General features: G+C 48.6%; 6 protein-coding genes across 6 annotated transcripts; 3 read left to right on the top strand and 3 right to left on the bottom strand.

The window, feature by feature from the left end:
* Positions 1 to 1,281: 1,281 nt before the first annotated feature.
* On the bottom strand, positions 1,282 to 3,007 carry EI90DRAFT_3031252 (uncharacterized protein). Its single transcript, XM_039058300.1, has 8 exons — positions 2,931 to 3,007; positions 2,814 to 2,880; positions 2,168 to 2,759; positions 2,099 to 2,113; positions 2,024 to 2,038; positions 1,886 to 1,974; positions 1,676 to 1,809; positions 1,282 to 1,626 (listed from the first exon to the last, which is right to left on the bottom strand). The coding sequence occupies exons 1-8, from the start codon at positions 2,999 to 3,001 to the stop codon at positions 1,386 to 1,388; spliced, it is 1,224 nt and encodes a 407-aa protein (XP_038923510.1). The 5' UTR covers positions 3,002 to 3,007; the 3' UTR covers positions 1,282 to 1,385.
* A 2,132-nt stretch (positions 3,008 to 5,139) lies between these two features.
* Positions 5,140 to 7,093, top strand: EI90DRAFT_3115564 (uncharacterized protein; the record flags this gene model as incomplete). The annotated part of the gene is made up of 9 exons (XM_039062801.1): positions 5,140 to 5,228; positions 5,278 to 5,359; positions 5,408 to 5,837; positions 5,890 to 5,910; positions 5,965 to 5,991; positions 6,043 to 6,131; positions 6,185 to 6,205; positions 6,259 to 6,449; positions 6,499 to 7,093. 9 exons carry the CDS (start codon positions 5,140 to 5,142, stop codon positions 7,091 to 7,093), a joined length of 1,545 nt encoding a protein of 514 aa, XP_038923509.1.
* An 8,190-nt stretch (positions 7,094 to 15,283) lies between these two features.
* EI90DRAFT_825034 (uncharacterized protein) lies at positions 15,284 to 16,031 on the top strand. The gene has a single exon (XM_039068104.1). It carries the CDS (start codon positions 15,433 to 15,435, stop codon positions 15,901 to 15,903), a length of 471 nt encoding a protein of 156 aa, XP_038923508.1. The 5' UTR covers positions 15,284 to 15,432; the 3' UTR covers positions 15,904 to 16,031.
* A 2,141-nt stretch (positions 16,032 to 18,172) lies between these two features.
* Positions 18,173 to 19,978, top strand: EI90DRAFT_3031228 (uncharacterized protein). Its single transcript, XM_039058299.1, has 7 exons — positions 18,173 to 18,353; positions 18,389 to 18,486; positions 18,536 to 18,556; positions 18,611 to 18,637; positions 18,691 to 18,779; positions 18,838 to 19,103; positions 19,169 to 19,978. The coding sequence occupies exons 1-7, from the start codon at positions 18,295 to 18,297 to the stop codon at positions 19,764 to 19,766; spliced, it is 1,158 nt and encodes a 385-aa protein (XP_038923507.1). The 5' UTR covers positions 18,173 to 18,294; the 3' UTR covers positions 19,767 to 19,978.
* Positions 19,979 to 19,999: 21 nt separating this feature from the next.
* Positions 20,000 to 22,431, bottom strand: EI90DRAFT_3031227 (uncharacterized protein). The gene is made up of 8 exons (XM_039058298.1): positions 22,256 to 22,431; positions 21,826 to 22,200; positions 21,676 to 21,776; positions 21,105 to 21,617; positions 20,831 to 21,027; positions 20,669 to 20,770; positions 20,432 to 20,609; positions 20,000 to 20,372 (listed from the first exon to the last, which is right to left on the bottom strand). The coding sequence occupies exons 1-8, from the start codon at positions 22,283 to 22,285 to the stop codon at positions 20,102 to 20,104; spliced, it is 1,767 nt and encodes a 588-aa protein (XP_038923506.1). The 5' UTR covers positions 22,286 to 22,431; the 3' UTR covers positions 20,000 to 20,101.
* A 181-nt stretch (positions 22,432 to 22,612) lies between these two features.
* On the bottom strand, positions 22,613 to 23,683 carry EI90DRAFT_2988334 (uncharacterized protein). The gene is made up of 5 exons (XM_039056038.1): positions 23,607 to 23,683; positions 23,383 to 23,540; positions 23,212 to 23,334; positions 23,136 to 23,161; positions 22,613 to 23,084 (listed from the first exon to the last, which is right to left on the bottom strand). Exons 1-5 carry the CDS (start codon positions 23,625 to 23,627, stop codon positions 23,077 to 23,079), a joined length of 336 nt encoding a protein of 111 aa, XP_038923505.1. The 5' UTR covers positions 23,628 to 23,683; the 3' UTR covers positions 22,613 to 23,076.
* Position 23,684: the final 1 nt, after the last annotated feature.

Below are 23,684 nucleotides of genomic sequence, written 5' to 3'. Positions count from 1 at the left end.
CATCCCAAGCACACGATGGAGAACCGACTGGCGTGAATTGGTCATCCAATGTCCCCCACTAGCAGCAATAGAAGACGATTTTCAGGTGACGAGCTGCGCGGATAAGCGTTCAATGCTGCAACGACAGTGATATCAAGGGGGGAGCCAACAAGGGGCTCAACGCGGACGAAACAGTTGGACGGGGGGTCGCATTAGTCCTGAGCACGGAAAAAAACATGAAACGTCAGGCGATAGTGCGAGGCACAACGCGCGATGCGCGCCAAAGGTTTTCGTAATTTAGCGAGAAGTGACTCAGAATGGTCAGTGGCGGTACTTGTCGATTCGAATAGTATCGTGTGTGCGAGCGAGGGAGACAGGACGATAGGGGACAGGATGTTGTCGCTCAGTCCGCTATGCGTGAACTAGAAATATAGAAGTATTCACTAGCGATGTTGTCGCTGGTGTAAGAATATTAGATACAAGTTGTTAAACATAAATGAAGAAAACTTAGACTCACCTCAGTCCGCTATGCGTGAACTGAGGAAAAGTCGTAAGGTCAAAAAAATGGTGTTTTATAGTCAGGCGCTATCAATGCGCACTGACTTAGTAACAATGATCAAAAAGGAAACAAAGTAAATCTTAGCGCGCAAGACTCAACATCAACAACGTGAGTTGGCTACGCTTGTATCCAAGAAATTTAACAGGACTCATCCAGCCTCTACTAGGTGACATAAAGTGCTTCTAATGTTTTCGATTAGATGTATGTAATAACTCTGTTTCTCCCAGAGTTGGAGTGGGAATAGACTCTAAGTACCAAACTGGGCATGCAATGGCATGCGCACACGTTACTAACCTTTATGAGACATCGCCAATGTTGGGCGGCTAAAGGATATAGACCTTATAACCCCCGAAATTCGGACCCCTCGCAACTAGCTAGGCAGCATCCCAGCCTCTATTATTTAAAACAACTAGCCTGCATGGAAGCGAGCTCTGCGAATCGGTTCATTCGATCTGACCGAATATACTCAAAGATCACCACTGATGAGCTGGGAAATGATGAGCGCCCGGCAAAGCTGAAAGAACCCTCTTTTTCGGGTCCCAAGATAGACGCGCTATCAACTCTCGACCTTTCCAACTCATCTAGTGAAACGCGACGCTTCGGGCAGTGCGTCGGAGCTCAGGGGAAAAAAGCAAAGATGTCTGAGTCACTGGCACCGATTACTAGTAGATGTAACATAGGTATCCGCTTGACTACCGCGCAGATGAACAGGGGGAAGATCATGGGTGATATACCCCCAAACCCGAAATAAAAACTATCCTTGAAACCCAAAACCGAATGACACACAAGACACGTTTGCTACAAGACTAAACAGATAATTGGTTTGGCATATGAATATGCCCATACGTTAAATCAATTTCTGCCAGAAATCCCATCCCTCCGTTGTTTGTGCCTGGGCGACACCATCCTCATTTACAGTATTGTCTTGATCTGGGAGAAAGATTGTGGGATCCCAGGGGGGGTGGCCATAATAGGGGGTGAATATTGGGGCACCCAGTAAATGGTCTACTTGATTAATACCTGTCACGTCCGAGGTCAGATCTCCAGGCTTATCGGGCGGGGTGTCGCGGCCATCGCCCTGGATTGCCCTAAGCCAGACTGTCAGTACCTCAAAGCGATGGAATGAACACACTTCACTGTTGGATGTTTTGACAACCATCTACGGGGTGGAGCGGCATAGGACGGTGTTCTGCACTGTTGCGCCCGACGCCCGACACCTCCTGTGCCTCCTGGTTTGTCGTACGATTCGACCGAGAATTGCCGTTCGGGAACTAATTCACAAGAGACAAATAATGTAGATTGCTGGGCAAACGCATTCAAATATATGAACTGCAACAAGCGACATACTCGCGAACAAAGGATGGAGAAAAGTTTGCCGATCTTGTGACTCTGGCCATCCGATGACCCGAAGTCAAAACGAGATGGATCGCCTACCACTAAGATTCCCATGGGTAAGTACAACAAGACTCAGAGATCCTGGCTCACTTTCATGTGCCAACACTTGGCGAAGCGGAAAACGAATATTAAACGAGCAATTAGCGCGCGAATGCATATCCACACCTTTCAGATATCCACCTGGAGGGTGCATGAAAATAATGCTACACGGCACTGAAAGGAATAACAACATACTTCTGTGGTCTCCTACAGTTTGTAAATGGTCCAAGAGAACAATGGCCGCCATGAGAGTCCATAAGGTTGGCCTCTGCACTTCGACAAACCATGCTCCAAAAATTTTTGACATAAATGCCTCAGCACGCCCCACATCCAACTTCCAGTATATACCGGGTTGGCGTACAATTAAAGCCCAATGACACAATTGGACAAGGTAAGGACCGGAGGGTTCCGATCGCCGCGCAGCGCCATTCAAAAGAGTTCGGAATACTTCCGCATCAAACACTCCGTCGAAGAATTTGACTGCCCATTCAATGCTCTTGTTAAGCTCGAGGTCGTGGAGCTCAACCGCTACGATGTCCAGAAGGATCGGAACCAAACGAAGAGCGCTCAGATGGGAACTTGGGTTCTGGTAACGATTCAATGCCACAACTGTTCCGTCGTGTACAGCTTGTGAAAATGACTGTGGTGTATACGAAGGTGGGGGATTTGACGTCATTATCGAGGCGTGGTACGACGTCGCAGGGGATTTGGGCGAAGATGGGCTTTGTCCGATGAGGGCTTTGCCGCTGTTTAACCTTTTGGCTTGGCCCGTGGCCTCAATCACACACTGTAGTGGGTAGTATGTTGAGCATTCCACGGAAGCACGCATCAAGGCTCGAACCTCTTTTCCTAGACGTTCGCATCTTCCGCACTTGCCTGCTTGAGAGGGTGGTGAACATTTGGTTTTCCTGTGCTAAAATGTTATCGCCGATAAAAAGTTGGTGACGCATTTCCTGACGCTTTTTGGCATGTTTTGCAAGCTCCTTGGTGGTACGAACCAGGACCGCGGGGTTGAGACATAGAAGACATGAGGACGAGATTATTTTGATCATATAATGGCCTCACTGGTGTTCTTATAGAGGCTCGCGCGGAAGTGGAAAGGGACCGGAAACGGAAAGTGATAACCGCAAGCCAGATGGCGGAAAATGTAGGCTCCAGGCCGTAGGCAGTGAAGGTAGTACCGATAAGGGAAAAACAAAATGGCGCGCCTGTTTGAGCGGGATCATTACATTGAGTAAACGATGCATTTAGCCATGCAATTCTCGTTAACCCACGGAAGTCGTACGCCAAGGCACGCGAAAGGAATCACGATTTCCGTGGGGCAGTCATCCAATTTTCACTGTTGCTGCGAATAGGGGCCTTCTGTGCAGCGAGCCGCGCGGGTGCACGTTCAACAGCGCGAAAAATAGTGACGCCGTGAGGAGAGCGGATCAGAGAGTTCCGCATGGCGCGTGGGTATTGGTGGGGGGTCTGCAACATCAAGTATGTAGTGCAGGCGCGCCATAGGCAATCGTTGAGGTCTCGGAATTGGCTCAGCATCCACCACCCGTGGTAGTGTCATGATTCATAATTAACTAATCCGATTAATGCCGCCGGAAGCAACATTATTGTTCACGTCAGAAAACCCGGACTGCTCGTGCTGCAAAGTACTGTAGAAGCAAAACACCAGCCGCCCACCCTTCGGGAACTGATAACCAAGTTTCCCGCTTATCATACTCCTACCTGGATAATGCCAGACGGAATCGAAGAGGGGCAAGCAAGCCAAAAGATATATAGTCGAGTGTGATCGAAGGATGACAGCCTGAAGTGTGTTCATTGCCGAAGAAAATCGCCCCCAACACAGTCGAATTGACAGAAACAAAGCCGTAAACTTCTCGATGATTGACGAGAAACTACAGAAGGTCGCAACATGGTTTGTAAGGAATCGCGCTCCTGACTGAAATGGAGAGTGCCAGCATCGATCAGGGGCAGCGTAGCGCACGATCCGTTTATGCAATAGGATATTATTTTCAATGGCGCCAAGGAAGGCGCAGTTCTGTTCCGGAGAAGGATCGTCAAATTTGAGTGATAGTGGAGTCAATCCTCTAGTGAATCTCAATTTGACCTACGGTGCATTGGCCCTGGTTCTAGAACCGGGCGACAGTGTGAGAGGATAAATGGTACACAGGCATTACGTCTCCTACAAAATGTGAATCCTTCACAGGCTACCTGAGATCGCAAGAGCCTCCTGAGATACGGGAACGGTTAGGCAGGTAATCAGCCTCTCTTGGGAAAGGGCGTGGCCGCCGACCGAATCGACTTAGACTGCCTTTGGGTCCAGGTTTCTAAATTTACTTATTGTTGTCACCAGCAAGCCACCGAGCCAAAGTTGTTCCCAGGAATAAAAATATATACCCCTTGAGCATCCTAAGGTACCCATAAATCGGGCGTGAGGGCTCCGTCCGTCTGGGCATATGAACGCGGACATCTCCGCAGAGGAAAAGGGGGACATAGTACCTAGATCAGTGAAGGAGTGCAAAAATTCGAATATCTCTCCTCTTCCATATCGTTGGCATCGTATGTACGTGTTGTTTAGGAAGCTGCCTACAGCTGGGCCAGACGCGAAGTCGGAAAATGTCACACTGCCCAGCGACCGTTATTACTGCAAAATCTTCCAGCGTAGAAAGCGAGTGCAACACCATCAACACCATCGCTGTATCGTCTGCGGGTGGCGGAAACGAGCACATTCCGCAATATTCGTACAAGCTGCGGTGCTAATTTACAGAATATATCAGGGTGCGCGCAACGGCAAAAAAAAAAACCTGAGCGGCTCGCTGAGACTGAAATTTGTTTCAGCGTCCGGCGAAGCGCGCTGTGTTTAGCGAAATGAAGTTGCACAGGTTGAGGTTTCCGCAAATTCCGTTGGTGATTGTCAAATTGAAATAGGCGCGCTAGGGGACCATTTCGCACAGTCACGTTCTAACTGAACTCAACGGAAGCGGAATCAGGCGCAATTCATCCGAATCCAAATATGGTTGGCTGAATAAACTTCAATTGATGGGAATGCGTCGATTCCTTGACTGGCTTCCGCTCTACCCCAACCGATATTTATAGCTAACGACATTGGGAGGGGATCGCATCAAAAACCCGAGATTTGAGCGCCTACAGCCGCTTGCACGAACTCTTAAATGACCGACCCTCTCGTCTCCTGCAAAACGAACAGGCTCACATCTAACCCTTCGTACTCTCGACAAGACTCTGTACTGTGCTCTCGTAGGTTAGTGCGTTCAGCCCTTCTCTGAAGAAATACTCATGTCTTCATTTAGATCTCGGGACGAAAGGAGAGTTTCGCCATATCCCCGCCGCAACCAGCCATCACGAGAATCAATGTCCTCCGATGAGCCGAGGGTAGGCCCCAAATTGCGTATGGTTGTTGCGCCTTTTAACTTTCATTAGGATACGTTCGCCATCCTCCACGATGAGCTTCTTCATCTTCCCTCCAATTGGGATACCGGCCTTCCTCAAGGCTCCGGCCTCGCTCTTGAAGAATTAGCATGTATCCTATCTACATTCTTCCGGATAAAGTCCGGCTGGCAAAAGGCTGTCTATCCTAATTTGTTTCTTCGAGACCTCCGAAATGCCTTAAATTCCGCAGAATCCGGTGTTCTGCCCCAGAAGGATTATGCTTCTGTGATGTTGTACAACGCCGTTATTGCCTACTCGCTGGGATACTCCGAAGTGGAAGATCATCGATCGCCAGAGTACAGAAAGCAATTTGCTTTGGAGGCGAGGAAGCATTTCGATGCAGAGTGCAGTGCCCCGACGCTCGCGACAGTACAAGCACTGGCGATTCTGTCTTCGTTTTATAGCGGAATTGCCAACCAAGGTGAGGAAGGAGTTTATTATTCCAGGAACTGGACTAATTTCTTATTCTGAAGGACTGAATTTCACGTACCTCGGTTCGTCCGTGCCCTGCAGTCCCATACATACAAATGTCCTTACAAATTGAACAGGGACAGCTATTCGTGTGTCACAAACTCGTGGGTTTTTCCTATCCACTTGGCCAAACTGAACCTGATTTCGTTTCATAGTTTGTTTGGATGGAGGAAATTTTGGCCAGAGAACAATGAATCCTGAAGAAACGTGCTCTTCGATTGTCTTCTGGAATTTGTACTGTTTGGTATGTGTTCTCGGCGAGGTGATGATTTTTCAATTTGCTCACCTTGGATGCAGGACAAAGCATGCAGTCTCTATGTCGGTCGTCCTCAAAGTCTCAAACCCTGTTCCCTTGAGACGACCCCTCGAAGGTTGGTTCATTCCCGGAGGTAGGACCAACCCGCAATCTTTTCAATTTTCCGGGCTCGGTCCCGCCTGAGGACGAAGCATTTACCGCGCATGTTGGCCTTATGCAAATTGCATCCTCAATCATGGAAATCCTTTACCGTAACGACGGACTTTGTAGAACCGACATCGACGTCGCCCGGGTAGAGCGAATGAGGTTCGTTTTTATTTTGCAGTGCCGAAGTTGTCTCACCCTATGTCATTAGCGTTGTGATTGATAAGTGGAACGAAAATCTTCCCCAGAGCCTCCGCGTAGATGTCCATGAAGAAGGGACTGAACCAAGCGTCGACCTGATTATGATCAAGGCGATTTTTGAGTGGATGAACATCCTGATCTACCAGCCATTCTTCCAGGACAGCAAAGTGATCACATTCACTTCGTCATCTTCGACTCAGCTTGGAGGAGTCAGCGGGGACACCTACAACAGAATATCAAGGCTGTGTAGCAAGGCGAAACTATGTGCTCCTCCAGCAGCATTCAGGATCACAGCACTATTTGAGGCGTTTGACCGTCGTTATGGTCTCAAATTGGCAGACAATACAGCCGTGCAAATTGCCTATGCTGCGGGAAAGATGCACTTGTTGAGTGCCACGCACAACCCTGGCTACCGTTATGAGAATGGGGATCCTGGTCAAGGCGTCACCAGGTGCATGGAAATTTTACGAAAAATAGGAGAAACGTGGCCCTCAGGCATGGCTTCAGCGACTAGGCTGGAAGAATTATACCGACCTGTCCGTGAGCGCCAAGAGTCTGCCTCGGAAGGCGTCAACCCGCCCTCGCCGCCTCCACCTTACACTTGATCCCAAGTAACGTACTCTCACTTGGCGTTTCAAGTTTGTTTCGCTCACAGTGCTCGTGCCCTTAGGCCTCGGGGCCTCATGATTGCTCTGTCTAAAAATGAGAGGCTTCTTCCTCCTTGCTCCACCGCTGCACGAACATATCGCACAGAAATGGCGCAACGCGGGAGAGCACGAACACTCCAGATCAGTGACTGTTCCATGACCAAACGAATGGAAAAATTAGTTGTGTTCCGCTCTCCTTAGTTTTTGTACATTTCTGTTCTGTTGCAGAGTTCAATACGCATCATATTAAGTGTACGATACGATACCCCCCATAATAACTTCCCACCGTCTAATCTCAACACACCCTGCGTGTCTCTAACTTTCCGCCCGAATACGCGCGAAGCGCACGTTTCTCGTCGTGGATACAGCAGTAAATATTGATCCGGCACCGTTGAGGGTGGAGTCACACATGCAAGGACTTCCTATCATTTATCCTTCCCTTCCTTTTCTTTATGTGTAGCTGATATACACATACTTGTACATGTAAACTGTGGAGAAACGACCTCGAAGCATATATTTGGGCCTCCAATTCCATCTTGAGGGTCTACAGTCATCCCGACCAAATCGCGCCACTGAGCGCCATTTCCCAACATAAACTTATCCCTGGGTTATTTCTAAATGTTTTCCCGTTGTCATCCCCATCATACTTAAGTTCCTAACATGAACTACTGACTGTTGAAGCAACCAACCCGCGCTTAGAAGAAAATGAAGATAGGATGAAGGACTAGTAGGGATGGAGAAAACGGTCAGAAAGCTGAGGCTTCAAGGGGGGAGGGGAATTGAAGGTCGATGAAGATGCTAAAACCAACAATCCACCTGAACCGAACCCTCAGAGCTATCACGACCTTCTTCCCAGTCCAAAACCAGATCATAATCCACCAACTGAATCATCCAAATCGTTAGGACCGACGACCACAACGTTGGCGAAGTGATCGATCTCTCGTAGATCTTTAGTCTTCGCGTTCAGTGGGTGGAGAAGGCACGGATGAAGTAATCACAATGAACCGATCGATGCATGAACTTGAATAGGATTCGCTGAAAAACAGAATCAGCAGGCAAAACTACAAAGAGATAAACCAAAGTGCTAGCCACAGAGGTGTATGGTGAAGATTAAAACTTACCGGTGCCCGGTTAAATTTTTATTTTCTTCTTTTCTCCTTCACCCCCCCCGACATCGACTCATATATTGTTGACATCCTCGGACCAGTTCCACTAGTGGTGGCGCGCTGAGCGCTGGGCAGGTATAGTACGAGTGCTGATTTCTAGCAACAAGGGATATTTTCCATTTCATTTAATAATAGCTATAAATCTGGGCACCTAAAGGCATCGTATTTCACAACTTTCAGGTTCTACATTCACATCAAGAACGTTGTGAGCTATGACGCGAGTTTTGCAATGAATTGTTTCCGGAATGGTCATAACCTCTGTAGAACTTTACCAGAACGATTTCCCAAGGCCATTTCCATCACTTGGCGGTCGACCATGAAGGAAACGCCCTCGGTACCGTGTTTGATGTTCATCTGGATGCAGACCAGCTGAATTTGTGGAAGCTCCCGTCGCCGATGCCAATGAGGGTTGCAAAAAGCAGCTTTCCGTCAACGGATAAAGACGATCCTGTTTCCCGATCCTGAAAGCGACGAGGCGCTGGAGGGAAATGGCTTCGTGCGGATTCTCGACCACCCAGACGGAATATCCAGATACTGGCAGGCAGCGTGAGGGTCTTGCGGCTTTTTGATCTATACCTAAATTCATTTCCTGCAGTCGATATTTCAATGCAGCCGTCGGATAAATAAGACGTACCACTCCTAGCCATTCCGCACGTCACTATTCTGGGTGTCTATCTGGACGCACCTCTTGATCCCGATGAGAAAATCCCCGTTTCTGGTTCGGGTGGCGGGCCTCCTGCAGGCGGACCTCAGCCCCCCTGAACAAGACCTTGCGATGCTCTTTGCCATGCAAGAGTGAGGACGAGAGCACCAAATTTATCTTGCACATAGCAGGGGGAGCAATTCTCCTGACTCCACCGGACTCATTGGGTACTAAAGATTCCTTCCATTCGTTCTGGGACCTCAATGTGTATTCACCGGCCCATGTGGATACGCAACAGCAACCGCGGCACACATACTGGATCTTTCAGGCCTGATTTTGGTCGTCTCTTGAGGTTGACTTGTTTATTTCGGGGGCAGGAGAAAGGACCGTCGTTTTCCAGAAAGCATCCTCGCCAGGAACTCGCTGATTAGACTCGCTGGGTCTATGGCCCTGCTCCGTATGCGATTCTTCTCTAGCAGCACCTGTTGTTGACCCACGTATTTAGGCTACAATGCCATCGGTGCTGATATCACGCTCGTAACTATCGAGCCTGGTATAGACACAGGGATTGGGAAAAATCATGTTAAAAGACATTCTAAACACAGATTTGTCAACAAGGCGAGGACATATCAGAAACGCGGTAAAGATGATCAGACTGGTCAAAGCTCTCCGGGCATTAGAACGTTATCGTTAAAAACGATGTGGATGCTGATATGCTTCCATTGAATCGGTGAGTATCCTTTTGTGTATCTTGTTCGCATTGGACCTAACTGTGAAGTTAGCGATGATGGAACATCCATTGAAGAGGATACGTAAGGTTTATCTGGCAAAAGATAAATTCAAAATTTCCTCTCTTAAATCCATCTATGACAAACTCTCGAAAGCAAAAGGCCCGCCAAATGCCGAGTGTCTTACGAGAATTGAATCGTTTCATCCAGAACACGGTCGCTTCGTCGAACTCCTCGAGGCGGCGGTCCAGCATCTGCCGAAGATGTCAAAAAATGCAGTTCATCTGTGCCCTCGAGACCCTCCAGAGGCAAGTATTCGTATAGGATTATTGATTTTGAGTTCATGAGGTATCACATACTGAGCCGCAGGTGTTTCGTCAGGGCATTCGTTGGCCAAATGTCATGCGGAACATCATTCAACCCCAAGCAGTGATTCCTCACTGAACCTGAACTGGGAAAGATTTGCTTGCCAAGCATCCCCTCCAACCAAAGCGGCCCTTCAATTTGCGTCCTGAAAACACATGCAACCACAGGTATTCAACGATGGTCATGGTGCAGAGGTTAACATTTGGAGTGTTTGGGAGAGTCATTGCTTGCTTGCAGCTGATGTGTTTGGTTCTTTCCTGAAAAACCTCCGATCTCTTGGACGGAGGATGGTAGAAGGTTCCATTTCATCAGCTGAGCAAGGATTTCGAGAATTAAAGTCACTGTGATCTCCGCAAGTACTGCTGCTGTTTGCACTTGGTCAAAAAACGGCCTTGTTGTCACGTGGCGGTTCGGCTATCCCCGCTCTTCATTACATGAGGGGGATCCCGTCGTTACAACGTAGGGGTGAGGTCGTGTGTGTGGTGTTCCTCGGGGTGTGGGGGTGTGTGATGTCGGATTGTTTGACATTCGCATCACCGCATCTCCCGTGGTACGGCACCCGCCTGGCTGAGAGACTCGTACTTTAAACATGGACGGTTCTAATCAACTTCTTGGTGTGCAGGCTTGAAGAGATGCGATTTTGTCGTAGCAGATCGATGGTGTGGTCTTTTGCATTCTCAAGGTCGCCGAATATCCTACTGCAAATCTATCGGTCCTCCATGGACGTGCCGATGCATTGCTATTTGGCAGGTTACCAGCACAGAGCGTGCTATAGCCGAGATCGGCGTGAGCGAGTGGGGTCAGTTCTCAAGTGTCCAAAAGGGGCACATTTCTTGTTATATTAAATCCATAGGCAGGACTCCTGTTACGAGCCTCGCTTCTCATGATGGGATCTTCCGGCTTGAAAGATCTCTGTAATCGCTTTCCGGGATAACCAGGCAGCCGGTATCGTGCTGCTATAGTATGGCTGACAGTGTATGTCCAGGTGCCAGAGACGCAACGAAGTCTCTTAAACGTGGGGGATGAATGAGCAAGACAATTATTTTCATTCGATTGTTGACCTCGATATCACCATCCATATTTGCCGTATCTGCCCACTGCCAAACCTAACTAACTCCTAGTCGTAGGGGGACTACGGAGCCCCTAGCATCTCCCCTTGAACCAGTGACCTACCCACAAGTGCGTAAGTTAGGGGTTTGCACTGCCCCGAGGGCATAGCCGAACCCGAAGAGTTGGGATGCAATGAGTGTAATGGGTGGCCAGAAAAGAAAAGAAAACTACCACTGTTCCGGTCTCTCCTGTCTTACATACGTGTTGACGCACAAGAGATGGGCAAATTTCATCTCCAAACAATGTAAACCCCCTACTCTATCACGATCAATGACGCCTGCTGAAAAAAACCAAAACCTAGTATGTACGTGGTTCCTTTTCCAACTTGAATTGGACAAGCTCTTCTTTTGTGCCTTTCCGGGGTTATGCCTCCCGATGGCAACAATGATCCGATTTCGGAATCCGGTCTTGTGTGCTTAAAGGGGTTTTGTGGGGGTGTCTGTCTATATTACTTTGCAGTTGGTATTTGGATTCCAGTATATTGAAGGTGTATATGCGCAGTTGGCCGGGGCATGTACACGTACGTGGCGAGGCATGGCGATGTAATAGTAACCGAGTAATTGAGAGTGAAAGCCGACAACAATTCGGGGGAGAGTATTACATACCGCGTGGTGGTAGATGTACTTAGTGACCGAGAAGGACACGTCCACATGCACAGCAATCCGCATCAATATGTACCTATGGTTGTTCCATTTGTGATCAACTCATACATACCATACTTTCAGAGCGGATCTTTTGCGGAATACTTATATAGTGCATCCAGTGCGAAGGAAGCAAGGGCTATGCACGCGTGAAAGAGGAGTGATGGAAAAGAGGAAGAACCAATACCGCCTAGCTGCACGAGGACGCCCCGCCGATGATTCGATTTATTGCCCACCCCCTTGAATTGAGGAGACATGGAACGAGGAGCAATGTATGTGTCTCCTCACTTTCACGCAATCTGTATTCGCCTTGTGATTCACTTGCGGATGAGTCGGAAACGGTTTTATATCGTTGCTTGACTTCCGTTCAGCGTGAAATGAGGTCGGGGCATCACGCCGTGCACGGAGAACCTATGTCGTTGCATCAAAGCACGAGTTCTCCAGTATTAATGAAGTTGGCTGAAACGTGTGATACAGCGAAAATTATTTCGGCGAGGAATGATCCCAAAGTCCTTACATGATGGTATTGAGTCTGGGTCAATATCGAAGTCACTATATAAAGGTAACACCCCACCTGTAAGCCACTGATGTGTGGCATGGGGCGCGCGGCAACGATATGAAGGCTGGTCATCAGTGGAGAATGCGGAAGGGAGAGGTTCTTCGATCCACATGTGATTCACTCATGAAAACAGTTCGCCATTTGCCGATTTTGCGGGTGGCGGAAACTGGCGGTGGCTCATTAGCTGTATATGGATGATAGATCATGTAGCCCTATATATACATCAGCGATAGATGTCGTGTTATTGCTTCATTTCTTGCGCGCGTCAAGCTCCAGAACGACGTCGGGGCCTGACGCCGTGCACGAATAACCTATGTCGTTCCACCGAAGCACGAGCTTGCCAGTAGTGACTTTGCAAGTTGGTTGCATATGTGTGCCTCATTGCAGTATTGAGTCTGGGTCAATATCGAATGCGACTATTGCATTCAAGGAGAGATGGAACTGCAAGTCACTGGTGTGCAGCAGCATGGGGCGCGCGGAAATCGTGTGAAGGCCGGGCATCACTTGTGAAGGGGGACAAATTCCCCAATGCAGAGTCCGGCCAGAACCTACTCGATCCGTTGAGCCACACCAGATATTCCTATCATACTTTCCAATGCTGGACTAGGCATCGATGTTTGTGCAGGCGGTGGATGCCTCGGAGTTAGCGTTCGGATGGAGATCAAAAGGGGAAATTTTGAGTGATCGACGCAGTTAAACTAGTAATTGTTGAAAGCGGAAGAAGCGGAACTTGGCATTTCCAATGCTAGTTCACGGATCATCCTTCTTACAGAAGCTCGCAGGGAGCGCGCGAAGCCTTTACATACATACATAATGGTACCTCCACGGAACCGATGTTACCATTTTTGGCTCGTATATAATTCAAGATGAGTGTGAACCGAAGACGAGACGAATGACGCAGATTAGATCAGGCACCATGCATAGGTTTCTACGTCATACCGCCATAATAAAGTAAAATCCGAGTGTGTACCATCTTTTACGTAGCGTGGAGATACATATATATTGGCGATTCCATATGAAAGTTGCTCAAGATATTCCCGCTACTCCGTAGCGGGTCCTGCAAATTTAGGCCCCACACTGTGCACATGGTCCTCAGGTCCTCTTATGACAATGACAATATAATTCACTCCCTTATAACTCCGTTAGCTCACACCCAGTCGGCTCCATAAGTACGACTTCTGCGTGGAAAACACCGTTGTGAAGAATGTACTGAAGACAATCCAAAACCAAACATCGAAAGGCAGTTGTGAGGAGAGTAGCGGGCCCTTGCCGCGACAGGCAGCGTCTACCAGTTATTCCATTGAAGAAGTTTCTGAAAAGTGGGCAGCAAAAGAAGAGCGGTCGATCGCTGACGCGAAGAATGACGTACGTGCGCTAAGGAGATTAGTACAAACTTTCTCCCATCTCGCCCGGTCGGTCCAGTGCGAGGTGATTGGGAACCGCGCGCCAAGAGTACTGTCTCCCGGGGTACACCCCACTACCTATGGCAACCTAGTACATAGCTTTCGTAGGGCAACATTGAACAAGTGGTCACAGTCACAGTCGATGCAAGTGCAGATACTCGAACCCACATAAAAGAAGATCTCAAGACACTCCCTAGATGTCCAGTGATGGGAAGATCAGATTCGGGGGCTACCCCCATTTGATGTGAGAAGGGGAGGGCACCATGGAAATTGAGCAGAACGAATGGGAGCAAACCTGAAACGGTAACGACGAGTCGACTATCAGTCATTTCATTTCCACCCCATTATAAATTTTTGGAGACGATGTTCGCAGCGTTCGTGGCAAATGTCTTATACATTTTTAAGTCGCCAGACGCGTGTCGGATCACTTAACATCGTACAATGCACATTCTGGTTGAACGAACAATGAAACGCGGTTTCGTGAAAGTGTATACACGTAGACGCGTTACGCGCGCGCGACGCGAACGCGTGCGCAAGTGCTGATTGATCAGAGCCGGAAACCTGGACGTGCCAGACGTAATTCATGCATGCGAAAAAGTTAACGGCCAAAGCAATGTTTGGTTCACGCGTGGGAGGTGAGAGAAGTAGTCCTCGGCCGCTGTTGCCGCGTGCACGTAGGGAACGATCGATCGCGTTCGATAATATTGATGGTTCATTAAGAGGGATCTTCGCGATGACCGAGTCAGCCACGCGACTCCCGCACCCGACCGCGGTGATCTGCGCGCATAACTTGAGCTGAACCGAAAAGAGGGCGGTTTGGACAAATCATCTCTCCTTCCTTTGCTGCGACCATCCCATCCTAGGGCAGTGGCCTTATGCGTAACTGCATTCACCTGTTTGTTTGTTTTTTTTTTTTTTCCGCCGTTTAGCCTTAACTTCTTGACGGCCTGAAAATCAATCAATGGCATCTTTACGTGCATACTATCAGTCGAACTCAAACGATACGCACCTGAGGAATTTTTTCGAACGCGTTGAGGTGAGCACAGATATCGTTCTGATTAGCTGCTGGGAGAGGTAACCTTCTAAGCTGACTCATTGTTCTATTCCCCCCTTCGCCCACCCTCGTTTGTCGCGACGACTTCCCCGGCTCGAAATCCACCCGCTTCCTACCCCATGAACCATTCAACTCCCCCGCCCCGCTTGATTCTCCATTGTTCCATTCATTCAATGAATGAGTAGATCGGAAGGGAATTCAGATATCTCGACACCCGTGGCCACCACACTGGGATTGTAGTGGAAATATGGCGCGAAGTATGTCCCCCTCGCTATCCTTCGATTTCGATGAATGAACCCCATCACTCGACTTGATCTTCCTCTTCGCGCTTGCTTGGGGGCACCAACGTTGGTGGTTTCACCCACGTGGAAATAGCCATATGTATCGGTCCCGGCCGCATTGGTGAAGGCGTCACCGGACGCGAAGATAGCCACGGCAGTCCCGTACGTCCTTCTTTTCCACCTTACATGTTATGTTGTTATTCACCGTGGTGGCTTGTTCATAATCTAGATACTACGCCATCTTCTTGGATGAATGGGGTTGAACCGCCCCATTGTCTGTGTGTGGGAAAAACCAAATCCGCCATCCCAGTGGACGAGGCATAACGACTAGTTCGGTAAGCCATTAATGCCGTTGTCTGATTTTTTTTTTTTTTTGGTCATCAAGAAACAACTAACAGACCTCTTCCCCAAAGTGCGAATGCAACCACCACGACTAACTCACGTAGTCGTAGTGGTTGATTCTCCAGTGGGGTTAGGTAAGGGTGGTGCATGTGTTGAAAGAGGGGGGGGCAGTATTGAATCAAGGTTAGCATCCCTGAGGTCTTATATCTCGTTTGGCCAGGATGACCCACTCGTATCATTTCGGGTGTGTAGCCGGGCGCAAGATCGTTTTGCGTTCCGGCTCTTCTTCTATCCATCGTCGCTTGTACAACATAACGCCCCCAACGCGAGGCGAACATTAATGTACGATTCCTTCCCGGTCACTCTTGTGTGTAACATGATGTATACAAAGATCTTACAGAGAGCTGCGGGTCACCTAATAGTGCGCATTCGTATTGTTTCCCCTTGTAGAATAATGGCCGTTTCCCGCCAATGAGGTCCGTCGACGGTATTGAAGATCAACAGAGACAGAACACCGGGTAACGCCGTACAAGAAGAGTCGATGGAAGGCTAAATCACACATGCGCAAGAAGATATCCAAAATAGCATTTTCGTTCCTTGTGTTTGACGCCATTGTTCGTGAGCAAGTGGCAAGGGGCAACCGTTGTTTCCGCATTTACAAACGAAGGAGGGAAGTGGGAATCTTCCGACCCGAAATCACGCGACCCCCCGCCGTCGAGCTAGAAAGCAGGGCTTCCCTCCTTTAATTCCTACCACAACCACCCCACCCCGGGGCCCAGCACAGCACGCTTCAGAGCATCTGCGGCCTCGAATCCTTTTCTCCTTCACGCTCTTCTCCATCTTTATTCGCTTTTCCCCTAACCCCCTTTGAACCAACGTCTCAGGTCTCAGAAATTATTATGACATTTCTCTGTGCCTCCTGTCTCACGAACCTGATGAACGCCTCCTATATTCATGTCGAGAGTGAGTCTTCTAACGAGCGGCTAGAAGCGTTTCAATCAGACTGATTCTTGATTCATTGCCCCCCCTTCCAACCCCTAATCGACTTGCTTTTTCTCGATCGTTCAACTCACCTGCTCTGATTGTCATGCTCTACTTCTTCTACTCTTTGTCCTTTCTACTAGCTCTTTTCCGATGTTTGGAGCTAATATTGTGACCTCAGAACAACGGGAAATATAGATTCCAGCGGCGCTTGTATATGCGACTCCGCATCTGCCGCCTATACAATTGCCGCTGGGCTTGCATTTGCCATTGCTTATCCCTGGCGAGTGAGGTCATACGCTCCGTTGTCTAAGGGCCATTAATGTACATACGCAATGACCTGAAGTGGATGTGGTCAAGTCGTTTCGTTAAATAGTCAACGGACTCTAGCTATGATGCAACCACCATGACGATTCTCCACTTGGTAGGAGTCTTGCGTCATGGGGAATAGTAAGTGGATCAATGACTAACTATCTATCACAGGCTACTCTCATTCATGCGCCATGTGCGTCATACCATAATTTTTTGCTCTATTCTCTCAGCAACGTGGCGCGAACGTTCTATATATATCTGTTGCTCTTTCCTTCTCCTTTGTGCAAGTGTAAGTAAGTTGGAATCCTTTGCCTAATGGTGGTTACGTTCCATTGTCACTCGTTGCGGACCATGCCTGGTTCCACCAATGAGGTGGGAATACTTATTGTGGATTGAAGGACTGGTTAAAGCATACCGCGCGGGGTTAGATACAAATTGGACCTTTGTATTGATTTCCTGAGTCGACTGTAAACTCAGAGTTCCACTCGTTCTGCGAACTGGTTCCCAGTAGCTGGGCCTCAGGTTCAAGAACGTCAGTATAACATGAAATAGCTGAGCTTTTGCAAGTACCAGTGCTGATAATTTATAAATCACATTTCCGCTCCAGTTGAAGGATCAGCATTCCTTCTGGGAATTTCACTTAGAACCCGCGATGCTTTCTTCTCCTGTTCTACCGTGTATGTGTATGCGCGTTCAGGCTATTCAGGGCTGGCAGGATCCCAGCCTCTACTAAAGTAGGGCTTGCGTCTATGTGGGATTACATGCACGTGCGCGTTGCACGATGAATTCGCCGCTGTGTACGTGATCCGGATTAGAGAACTCGTTGCTGGAAACGGCCATAATATCGGCGGAGCTCGTTCAACAAAACCAACAGTAGTAAGTCAGGGGTGACACCATATGGAGTCATGGCCGCTGGGCGGCAAGGCCAGGGTTGGATTGATGCGCCGCCTGATGTTCCATAAGCAGTGAGAAGCAATTGACAGTTTTCAAAGGTCGAATCGAATTTGAACCCAAGGAATGTGGTCTTGCTCTCTGCCTCTATGGCCAACAAGTGCGCTTGACGTGGTGTTAATCTGATAATGCCACGCCAGCGGGCATCTAGCAGTGAACGCCACCACCAAGAACTCGCCCGGCCTAATGGCAGGTTATTAGTTGTTTCATGTGTGCTCTTGGGAGGAATATTGATCCAATGCTGGATACCACCAATAGTAATTCAGGTTCGCCGTATCGGCGTCCGAGTCGTAGCCAGCGCCGTCGGGTTTCCGTCATCTCCCGTCCACCGAAAGTGAGCTCCCCCCATGCGCAACCATGTTGGACGCCCTAATGTGTCCTCTAGAATGGTCCTACAAATTTTCACAATGAACTTCTCCGACTTCCTCCGAATTGGGACACCGGCCTTCCACAAGATTCCGGCGTCACACGTGAAGAACTAGCGTTCATCCTATCTACGTTCTTTCGGAGTAAATGTCAGTGGCATAAGGCGGTCTATCCCCAATTATTCCTCCGAGACTTGCGAGCTGCATTGGCGAGCGCAGAATCTGGTACCTTGCCTCAGAAAGATTATGCTTCCCCGATGTTATATAATTCCATTGTTGCCTACTCGTTGGGATACTCTGAGGTGGAGGGTCACCGGTCAGTTGGATACCGAAGCCGCTTTGCCTCCGAAGCGAAGAAATATTTCGATGCGAATGCCAAGCTCCTACGCTCGCCACTGTGCAGGCGCTGGCAATTCTCTCCTCATTCCACAGTGGGGTGGCTGAACAAGGTGAGGAATCGATGGAATCTCACTATCAGGCTAATGGTTATTTTTGAAGGGCTGAGCTTCACGTACCTCGGTTGGTCCTTGCTTTGTGATTGATAAGATATTATGTTGTTAAGATGATAAACAGGGATAGCTTTTACTGTGTCTCGAACCCGTGGGTTTTTTGGGCACTCTATTTGTACGAATTGAACCTATCCTATACACTAGTGTGTTTGGACGGAGAAAATTCCAGTCAATACTCAAATAATCTGGAGAAAAACCACTTTTCATTCGTCCTCTGGAATCTGTTCTGCCTAGTGTGTATCCCCCCCCCAACGCCTTTATGGTTTTCCAAGCTGCTTACCTCAGATGTAGGACAAGACATGCAGCCTCTATGTCGGCCGACGTCAAAATCTCAGACCTTTTGTTACCGAGTCAACATACTGGAAGATTAGCTCGCTCACGGAGGTAGGGATGATTCGCGGTCTTTTCAACCCTATCACCCCAGTCTTGCCAGAGGATGAAGCGTTTGTCGCGCATGTTGGCCTTATGCAAATTGCATCCTTTATTATGGAGTTCTTTTATAGCGATGATGGACTTTGTAGGCCTGGCATTGACATCGCCCACGTGGAGCAATTAAGGTTTGTCCCTCTGCTCTAAATGCTGGAGTTGGTTTCACCTCGTACCTTGTACCCTGAACGAACAGCACTTTGATCGAGACGTGGAATATCCATCTCCCCGCAAGCCTCCGCGGGGATACCGACGACCCAGAGACAATTCTCAGCATCGAAGTGATAATGATCAAGTTGATCTTTGAGTGGATGAAGATTCTACTATATCAGCCTTTTTTCCAAGACAGCACCTCAGTCACATTCACCTCCCCATCGTTCAATCAGTACGGCGTCAGTGGTGACATCTACAACCGTATATCGACGTTGTGCACCAGGGCAAAGCTGTGTGCTCCCCCAGCGGCATTCAAGATCACATCACTACTCGAGACATTTGATCGCCAGTATGGTCTCCGTATAATCGACAGTGCTGCTGTGCAAATCGCATACGTTGCTGGAAGGATGCATTTGTTGGGTGCAATCCACAATCCCGATCGCCGCTACGGGGGCGCCACCCCCGGTCAAGGGGTCATCAGATGTATTGACATATTACGAAAAATAGGAGAAACGTGGCCATCAGGTATTGCTTCAGCCGACCGGCTTGATGATTTATACCGTCCTGTTCACGATCCTAGGGAAGATGAAGTCGGCAGAATGGATGCTGGCTCTCCTCCGCCATATCCCTCTTCTAAATGAATGGACCCTCGTGTTTCTGCCTGTGTGCCCTCGTAACTGCCTGCGACCCGCTATGGATGTTTTGGACTGAGTGCTTGCTTGTTGTCCAGCTTTTTGTGGCCCGTCTGTCGTTATGTTGCAGTGTCTCATCTGTGCTTCGTCATTACCCAATGTGTAAATACGCTGACCCCTCATGTATTTGCGCTATCAGCTTCCGTGCTATGTGCGTCCTGCTGGACGAATGCGAAGAACTGAGCAAAGCAATAACATTAAGTACAATATTAAGACTAAATACCATTCCCCATATCTCGTAATAACAGCAAACCCAATATTATAGGTGGCGGGCAACCAAATATCTAGTCGAAAACCGATGTCCGTAAGTCGAACCCTCTAGCTGCTCGGAGATTGACGACGTCTCCTGCAAGGCTGGACGTAGGATGCCCATAAAAGAACACCGAGTACGAAGCAATCAGTTGCTCGACCTGCGCTACAGCATCATCGAAAAGCATTGGCCATCCAAGTAACCTTCGGTCTTCCTCGCGAATCAAATCTTGTATCGTTACGGCACCTTCTTTGCGCATTTGTTCCAATACCTCGGGGGAGCGCTCATCCGTCAGAACAAAAAACCTATCAACGTTGAAGCTCTCAACATAGTAATCATCGCGGGACACTGTACAGCAGCGTACTTATCCGTCTCCAATGGCGGGGCCCCTTTGAGGTTCTCATCTGAGGGTATGTCGGTCATGTTCGCAGTCTGAGGTGGTAAATGGGACAACTCCTGAACGAGCTTGAGACCTCTCCTTAGCCGGTTCTTCACTCGCGAGATTCGGGCTTCTGTGTAATCCATAGGAGGGGAAATGGCAGCTGTGGAATCGGAAGCTGGTGAGAACGTTGGAAACGTGTACATCGTAAGGCCAGCTTACGGTCACCTCGCCTCATGTCCGCAGACATGAATTGGCGCCCATCATTCATGGACCTTAATTTGTGGACCAACCGCTCCGCAAGTAAGCGAACGGGTGCAATCGCTAGAGCCATGCGAAAGGAGTCAATGTCGTTGGTCCCAATCAGCAATTGTAGCGACTCACGCTGCACGCCTTGCGTGACGAGCCACACGAAGGTTTTCCTAGTTTTATCCGACCCAAACATCAAGAAACCTGGCTTTATGTTCTGTTGAATTACCCCTTCAAGAAGCAGCACTTCTTCGTAGCGAGAGGCGAGTTCGTTATATAGCCCGCGGACCTGTGAGATCTTCGCTACTTGAGTAAGCGGTTCAGTCACAGTCCTGAGTATTTCGATTCGTGTGAAGGCCCAATGTCAGTTCGTCCCTCAACAAATTTTGGCGGTATGCGCAAAACTTACATTCCTCTGAACGTATAGAGAAATGTCCATCCATTGGCATGCAACAGGCGTTCCAATTCTTCCTCAGACGACCACTTAGCGAGTTGTTTCTCTTGAAGAGTTAACTTCACTTTGTCTAGGTCTATTGTTTTTGCCTCCCCGAGTCCAGCATCGAGAGCACTAGAAATGGGTTTGTTGTGATACGGATCCCGTGGTTTCGTTATTCCATAATCCACTCGTACCACGCCGTCGGGCTCATATTCATTCTGTTTGAGGGATGTGAAGGACACTGGGTGTGGTTTCGTGGCTAAATAGGACTCATTGTCCCACCGCCCATTGAGTCTCTCAATTGAGATTGGGAGGCCATGCAAGTGGAGATATTCGGCAACCGTAACGACGGGGTGTGCAGCGCGCAGGCGTGGAAGATCGACCATCAATTCGATGGGAATGGTCCAAGCCTGTTGTTTCTCCCCAGAGGGGGAACCGAAATCTTCGCTACCATGATGCTGTATTGCATAGAGCTCACAGACTGCGCTAATGAGGAGCGTGAGTGTGGGATGCTCCGCCGAGAGCCTGATGTTGAGAGCCTCACTGCGAAAACACACAAGACCTTGCATACAAAAATGAAGGAATTATTAAGGTTCTATTGAGTACCAACCCAGCCAGCATTCCGGACTCTATTATGTAGCGGATCTTTAGGGAGTTAAGATGAAACTACCAGTGTTGCTCAGGAAAAACTCACATCATTCCAACCGAGGGGGAGTGGATAATCATGGGCGAGGTATCCTTTCGTACGAGAGACCATCGTCTTGATCCGTAGTAATGTCCAAGCATCCTCATAAGGGAATATAGCATTACCAAAACCTGGTCGAACATAACCCTTGCTGACATCGCTAACTCCACAACTCTCATGGAAAATGGGCGGCTCGGGCTTAAATGTGAAGGGTTCCCCGTAGGTCCGAGAGGATGGAAAGCCGAAGAGAAAGAATTGGAGCATTATGCCAGTGCTCACAGCAATAGCAAAGAAAAGCATCATTCGGAGTCTGGCAGCTATAGTAGAGGTAACTAGTTGTCTAGGTTCGGTGAGAAGCTCGTATGGTGACCTCCGCCATGGTGCCTAGAAGAACAAATTAGAACGTGATGCTGGCTGGCATAACTGCAGCACAACTGACCAAACTGAAATTTATCTTGGCTCTCCACATTTATTTAACAGCCCAACGGGATGGCGGATCGAAAGCTTGGCTCTATCAGTCGCTGAGGGAACGCTGGGTCCTGTACAGGCCTGCCAGACTCTATCACAAAAATGTGGGCCTTGTGTTTGCCAAGCGAGCAGCTGCACACACGTGATAGGGCGCTTTCATTATACAATTTATACAACGATGAATTGTCTCATTATCTCAAATTCATTCCAGTTCCCACCCAATCGGTGAAGTGTTGGAAACCAGAAACGTCGGCTCAGAGGGGTACTGTAGACACGTTCAGAGATATTCGTGCAATATTTGCATAACGTATGCAATCAACGCAATATCCCAGATTCGGCCGCCAACAAACCATCACCGCTTCCTTCACCGTCACAAACTCGGCATCATGGCACCATCCTGAGATTAAGTACACTAGATATTCGATGTCTGACATTGTGAATTGCTGTAAACAAATCCTCCATCGCGACTGCGAATTCTGTCATAATTCGGAAATAAACTGACCATGCCGTGCGCTCCGCTGACTCCGCACACCATGTTATTGGATGGAGCCATGATGGGCAAAAAGCGTAAGTCCAGCATGTCTGGAGTAGACAAAGCTCGAGAGTTCGGATACCATATCCTGCTAGGAATGGCTGAGCGACGAGCTGCCAACCTCTAGGCTCCACCGTATTAGGAATATGGACGTGATAGGGTAGATGCTTATGGGGGATAGCAATTTGCCAAGGCGATGTTCACTGAGTTAAGAAGTATCCTCGTTTGGCAGTGATCATTACAAGCAGTGAATACAGAGCTTAAACCACTGAAGTAGTGTAATTAGTAGAGTCGAGGGAATAGTGTTGGACACACCTACTTTCAAGGTAATCCGCCGCCATCAATCTGCGCAAGATGTGTCAAAGTCGGATATTGAATTTGAGATGGGCACTCACAATTCAAGCGCAATTTCAGGGGGAATACGTTCCAGAAAATCTGGGATTTCCTCATTTTCGGCTGCATTCTGCGACTGTGCTCTGAAAGACAAGTACTCGACGACCTTCTCAACGACAATACCTCTGAACGGTTGTTGGTTGCTAAAGTGAGGATAAACGCGGAGAACGAACCTGTGGGGGACAGTACACGTGTTACTTAGGGACTCAGCGAAATTGCTGTCCTCGTTCAGCGAGGCCGCAAGAGTGGGGCTTGCTATGGCCACTTTCCGTTCCAAAATGAAAGAGAATCCGTCGTCACTGGCTATACGAACCCATCGTGCAGGTTCCTTCTATTTCAAAAAAACCATTAAACGAGAACACACGAAAACGAAATTACAGTAATGACGCTAGCGAACCTGCTCTGAATCTTTTGTCATCGCTAAGTCAAATGAAGGATCTGACACGCGGTACCGACGATCTTTCTAATCACGTGG

This window comes from Cantharellus anzutake, assembly GCF_015039405.1.
Source record: "Cantharellus anzutake strain C23 chromosome Unknown EI90scaffold_2, whole genome shotgun sequence".
In the NCBI taxonomy this organism is placed as follows: Eukaryota; Fungi; Basidiomycota; class Agaricomycetes; order Cantharellales; family Hydnaceae; genus Cantharellus; species Cantharellus anzutake.
This window is presented reverse-complemented; position numbering and strand designations above follow the sequence as displayed.

Bases quoted from the DNA above. Each gene is read 5' to 3' on its own strand.
- EI90DRAFT_3031252 (XM_039058300.1), bottom strand. From the start codon at position 3,001: ATGTCTTCTATGTCTCAACCCCGCGGTCCTGGTTCGTACCACCAAGGA. The intron at 2,760-2,813 runs GTTCGAGCCTTG...TACCCACTACAG, and splicing joins GCGAACGTCTAGGAAAAGAG to TGTGTGATTGAGGCCACGGG. The intron at 1,627-1,675 runs GTGAAGTGTGTT...AGTCTGGCTTAG, and splicing joins GGTTGTCAAAACATCCAACA to GGCAATCCAGGGCGATGGCC.
- EI90DRAFT_3031227 (XM_039058298.1), bottom strand. From the start codon at position 22,285: ATGTGGAGAGCCAAGATAAATTTCAGTTTG. The intron at 21,618-21,675 runs GTGAGGCTCTCA...GCTCCTCATTAG, and splicing joins AGGTCTTGTGTGTTTTCGCA to CGCAGTCTGTGAGCTCTATG. The intron at 20,610-20,668 runs GTAAGCTGGCCT...CCGATTCCACAG, and splicing joins GGACATGAGGCGAGGTGACC to CTGCCATTTCCCCTCCTATG.
- EI90DRAFT_825034 (XM_039068104.1), top strand. From the start codon at position 15,433: ATGCCGTTGTCTGATTTTTTTTTTTTTTTGGTCATCAAGAAACAACTA.
- EI90DRAFT_3031228 (XM_039058299.1), top strand. From the start codon at position 18,295: ATGTTATATAATTCCATTGTTGCCTACTCGTTGGGATACTCTGAGGTG. The intron at 18,354-18,388 runs GTCAGTTGGATA...TTGCCTCCGAAG, and splicing joins TCTGAGGTGGAGGGTCACCG to CGAAGAAATATTTCGATGCG. The intron at 19,104-19,168 runs GTTTGTCCCTCT...CTGAACGAACAG, and splicing joins GCCCACGTGGAGCAATTAAG to CACTTTGATCGAGACGTGGA.
- EI90DRAFT_2988334 (XM_039056038.1), bottom strand. From the start codon at position 23,627: ATGACAAAAGATTCAGAGCAG. The intron at 23,541-23,606 runs GTTCGCTAGCGT...TTTTTGAAATAG, and splicing joins TGACAAAAGATTCAGAGCAG to AAGGAACCTGCACGATGGGT. The intron at 23,335-23,382 runs GTTCGTTCTCCG...ACAACCGTTCAG, and splicing joins ACGTGTACTGTCCCCCACAG to AGGTATTGTCGTTGAGAAGG.